The sequence below is a fragment of the Pygoscelis adeliae genome, unplaced genomic scaffold, assembly GCF_000699105.1.
Source record: "Pygoscelis adeliae isolate BGI_AS28 unplaced genomic scaffold, ASM69910v1 Scaffold245, whole genome shotgun sequence".
NCBI classification, from domain to species: domain Eukaryota; kingdom Metazoa; phylum Chordata; class Aves; order Sphenisciformes; family Spheniscidae; genus Pygoscelis; species Pygoscelis adeliae.
Genome location: NW_008824766.1, coordinates 234,029 through 238,764, shown reverse-complemented (window position 1 = coordinate 238,764; position 4,736 = coordinate 234,029). Strand labels below are relative to the sequence as shown.

Here is a 4,736-nt window from a genome sequence, read left to right as displayed (position 1 = left end):
GTGTGTTGGGGGGGGGGGGGGGGAGTAATCTCTAGTTATTCCGTATTAGAGCCAGACTGGAAATATTAACAACTCTGGCTGTAAGTGAGGATGAAACATTACCTTTAATAAACACAAGTGCAAAGCATGTTTCTGGTGGGAAAGTTTATTTTATAATCTCCACTCTATACTCCAGGGGTTTTTCAATATGTTTATGAACAGAGTTTCTACTGCAAGGGGAGGAAGAAGCAGGTGCTGATTCACTGTCTCTTCTTGGCCAGGTCACAAACATAAAGAAAACATTAAAAGCTACAGCCTCGTCGTCGGCCCAGGAGATGGAACAGCAGCTGGTAGAGCGAGAGTGCCCTCCACACACAGAACAAAGGCAGCCCACAAAGAAGATGTCCAAAGTCAAAGGGCTGGTCTCCAGCCGTCACTAGAACATACCATCCAAATGTCATTCAGCTAGGAATGACAACAGGAGGAGCAAAAAAGGGCCTGCGTCTCCTTTTTCAGTGGGTTCTGGGCCAGTCCCTTCCAGGCTGGCAAATAAAAGCCCTGTTTGAATACAGCTCCCAGTTAGCAGCACCTGGCTAAGTTACACTGTGCAGCCCCTATTAATTTCCAGGGTGTTCCTGTTCTGGTCCTGTAAAGAGGGACTTCTAAAGAGAGGGACTAACCAAAAGGGGCAGGAAAAAAAAATATCTGTGGACAGTTTTTCTCTCTCCCAGCCAGTCTCATTGCTGCTTAACCTTGAGGAAGCTGCTGTACTAAATCAGATCTTGGGAGAACTTCTGTAGCAAGTGTCTGAATCCCAGGGTTGAAGTGTGGCTACCAAAGCCAGGCTGGGAGCGAGGAAGCCATCAACACAGATCTTTCTATTCCCAAAGGGAGCACAGAAAGGTTTCTAGGTCAGGAACTGCTTTACATGGAAGTCTTCAGCCTTTCCGCTACCCCTGTCTATTTTAAACTGGGGTGGAATTCACACTACCTCGCTCTGTGAAGATGAGATCCAGTGCTGGGCTGTTTACTTAACTCTCTGTTTACTGCCCTTACTAAGCCCTTTAATCTCTCACAGATTTAAAGCACTGTTCTGCATCTCTGAGGCCTCAATACAATAAGGAGGAAGCAGGCTGCTCTTTCAAGCCTTCCTTCTTGCAGGTGGTTAGGGGCATACTAGAAACTGTTCCTTCTGAATGTGATGTGACCTCCCAGAGCTGCTTGTGAGTTCTTTCCCCCATTGATACCTTCAAAGGGTAATACATTTGCTCTTCCTTGGATGCTAGCGACAGAGGTCTGCATGGGAGAAGAGCCCGTTTAGCATCGTGGCAGGCTGGTGGCCCAGGACCCACTGGCAGGGGTCGCAGCAGCATCCCCTTGCTGAAGCAATGGACTTGACTAGTCTTTCTGAATTTTGGACACTTTCAGGTTGTATTTTCCTCCCTTTTTTGTACATTGTTGTGATTCTAAAGCATTGCAGCCTTTGTTTTGTGTTTTTTATTTGTTACAGACTAACTTCAGGTGATTTGCACCTACTTTGGCAAGGTGTGGGTTTTTTTTTTTTAAGGGGAAGGATGGGGTTGGCATTGAAACAGCAGTTCACAAAAAAGCACATTTTAGAAAAAAAATTAAAAATGCTGATTTAATGTCGGAGTCTGGAGTCTTGGCTTTAAGGCTGCTTTAGGCTTGTAGTCCAACAGCACTTACTCACTTGAGCATCTACTTGATTCTTGCTGTTATGTTACCAGAAGGTCTGACTAATCTCCCTGATGCATCCAGGAGGCAGGGAAGTGCTTTTCCCGTTTTGTCAGTAGTTCATCTTTGTCCAAATCTGTGCAGAAGGATCTGTGGCAAAGCCAGCAGCTGTGCCCGATGTCCTGAGCCTTAAACACCTTTGATGCCTGATTGTGGAAGGTTTGTAGTTGTGCTCTGTCTTAGGCCAGTTCATTCCTTCCTCTGGGTCTAGCAGAGTACTGCTTTGTAGTTTGGCCCTTGCATTTCACTTTGCTCCATGCTGTAAAGAGGAGGGCTTTCCGTGAGCGGGTAGGGGAGCTGTTCAAACAGAGGACTGTGACAATGCTTCAGTCCTGCAGCCAGCTGTCACCTGCACGCGCTTGTGCAATGCGTGTGCCTTCCTCTTATTGCTACCAGAATTCTTTGCCATCTGCGTGTTTTCAGTCCTCAGTCACAGGACTCATTGTACACTTGTGAAGGTAAATTCCTCTCCTTTTCTTCGCCTGCAGTGCAGGCCCACCAGCGTTTAATCTTGAGAGATGGATCTAAATACATCCCATCCAGCTGCCTCTGGGTCAAGTCCCTTGGTTTCTGATTCTTTGCAAGCTCTCCCCCCTAGAAATACTAGCCAAAAAATTCCCAGTGAAGGATGTTAAGTGAATAAGCCCAGAGCACGAAGCCTTTCCTACATCTCAAGGGAACTGTTTCCCAAATAGTGGCAGTACTAGTTTCTGTACTACTAGCTTCTCCCAGTGTTTAGTTGGCAGCTTCTCAGGAGATGTAGGTGGACTTTGTGTACCCGAGTATAATACACCTGTGTGATGGAGATGGACTGAGCCTCTTTCTGGCTTCCTGCATGGGCAGCTGCAGTGTGTGCTGGTCATCCAGTTCCTTGCTAGATTTGACTAGCGAGGAGAGGTTCTGTGGCCCTCACTAGCTGTTTTCTTCCCATTTTTAATATCAGTCCTGCAAAGAGGCAAGAGGAATACAAATGCCGTTGGAAATCGTTTTAGCTCCTCGGCAAGCCACAGTCTGCTGGGGAAATAGATGTGAATTTGGCATCCTTGGTGTTTATTCCCTGCCAGTTACAGGAGTCACATTAGTTTGCTGAAGCTTCTTTAGTGTGTTGGAAGTTTTTGAGTTTGTTCTTGCGTTTTTTCTGTCTCAAAGCCTGGCTGGGGGTGAAGATCTTATTTATGCTTTGGTACACATTGCCTTTGATCAGCAAAGAAGCAAGGGAGGAAATAGCACTTTGAATAAAGAGCTGTCCCATGCTTGACGGCGAGAGAGGACGGAGAAGGGAAAGGGGTATTGGAGGGAACTGAGCTGTTTGCATGTTTGGCTTTCCTGGTGTGCCAGCAATGCGCTTTGTGCCGCAAAAGGAGGGGGGCATCTTTGCAATGAGCCCAGTCTGAGATGAGTCATTAACAAATGACATGCACGGAGTACCTGGGGGAGGCAAACAGCTCTGCAGCAGCTGGTTAATGAATCTGGCTTGATGGAAAGAGTTAGCAGCTATTCCAGGAATGAAGCAGAAGGCATAGTTGTTAACAGGGAAGGATGCAGGAGGTGCTATGATGTTTGAGAAGGACAACGGATAAAGGCTGCATTGGCTCCTTGTGACTACAGGGAGGGCAGCAGCTCAGAGCAGAGTTGTGTGAATTAGGGGCTGGTAGGGGCTGAATTGCCGACCGTTTCAAGTGGGGAGTGCCTGGGGAGCTTAATTGTGCTATGGGGACAAGAAGGAGATGGAAGCAGAGGTGGATTTGATGCAGACTCCCATGTATTGCATGTACCTGCTGGAGGCAGCTAACACAGCTTGTCTGAGCACTGCTGGACACTGTTCCCTGACGTGGGGAGAGCATCCTGCCCTACTTTGTTTTATGGCAGCAGTGGGCTGCTCCAGCTGCAGCTGACTTCAGGATTGCAGCAGGACAGAGTTTGAGCTATCGAACTTCTGTTTACGCCCTCCACCCAGAGGGAGACAAAGTAGATGGAGCTGCCTTCCCTCTGCTCTTCAGGGCTTTATTGTCTAGCTTCATGTTCTGCAGCTCCACTTGTACTAGTGCTTGTTTAATATGGAATTGAGCACTGAGCTGGAAAATGGAAGAGAGGATCTCGGCTGATTGCAGTGCTGGTAGACTGCCCTAGCCCTAAAGCTGTGCCTCATGCTAACAAATGTCCCTGGCACTCCTGCTGTGACTCAGTTGATACCAGCTAACATCAGGCAATTCTGGAACATGATAAAGCAATGCTGATGTCAGTCCTCTTACAGAAGAAAGTTTTGGCTCGAAATCTATTGTTCTTTTACTTCCCTCCTCACCTCCTTAGATAAGCTGAATGCTAGCTTAGTCTTCTGTTGAGAGCAGGAGGGAAAATCAGTGATGCTGACAGACCCTTCTGTGTTCAGATTTGAGACCCATCCTGCAGTCGGTCTTGTGCAGGCTTCTGAAATCCAATGGGTGCTTGTGGAGCTGCATGCAGGCTTGCAGGTCTCTCTCCAGGGATCAGGTACAGGAGTAGGACCTGCAGACCTGCTCTCCAGAGTGAAGCTGGGGAAAGTGAAGCTTTTGTTCCCATAGAAAGAGTGGTGGTAAGAGATGGCCATTCCCCCACCAGCCCAAAAGTGAATTTTGCTGAACAGCTTTCTGTTCCTGGAAGAATGGAAAATGATACAGAACCCAGTGGGTGTTTTTGTTTTTGCTTTTAGTGTTGTTCTTATCCTTTGAGGGGAAAACCCTTCCAAAAGGAAGTTGGGCTTATTAACTGTGGGGGAGGCAGAAGTGAGAGTGCCATGAACTTCGACGGCTGTATTAGAACGTAACAAGTCACGTGGGTAAATCAGACTTTTCCTAAACTTTCAGTTCTGTACAGGTTTATATGGGTGCATCTAAGCTGTTTAGAGAGGCCTCTGATTCTGAAAAGCAAATAAAGCCCAGCTCCTGCTGGGGTAAAACAGTCAAAGTTTAGGCGTCCCTAGGCCTGTTGGTGCTGCTGTTTGTTACTTCAGTATCTGAGCCTGT

At 47.3% G+C, this 4,736-nt stretch overlaps 1 protein-coding gene across 1 annotated transcript in view; it reads left to right on the top strand.

Annotated features, from left to right (window-relative positions):
- The window catches only part of COPS7B (COP9 signalosome subunit 7B), an 8,017-nt gene extending 6,554 nt beyond the window's left edge, over positions 1 to 1,463 (top strand). Inside the window, exon 6 of the mRNA XM_009323571.1 lies at positions 261 to 1,463. Coding sequence (XP_009321846.1) covers positions 261 to 419 — 159 coding nt within the window. The 3' untranslated portion in view covers positions 420 to 1,463. The remainder of the gene's footprint in view (positions 1 to 260) is intronic.
- The last annotated feature ends 3,273 nt before the right edge of the window (positions 1,464 to 4,736 follow it).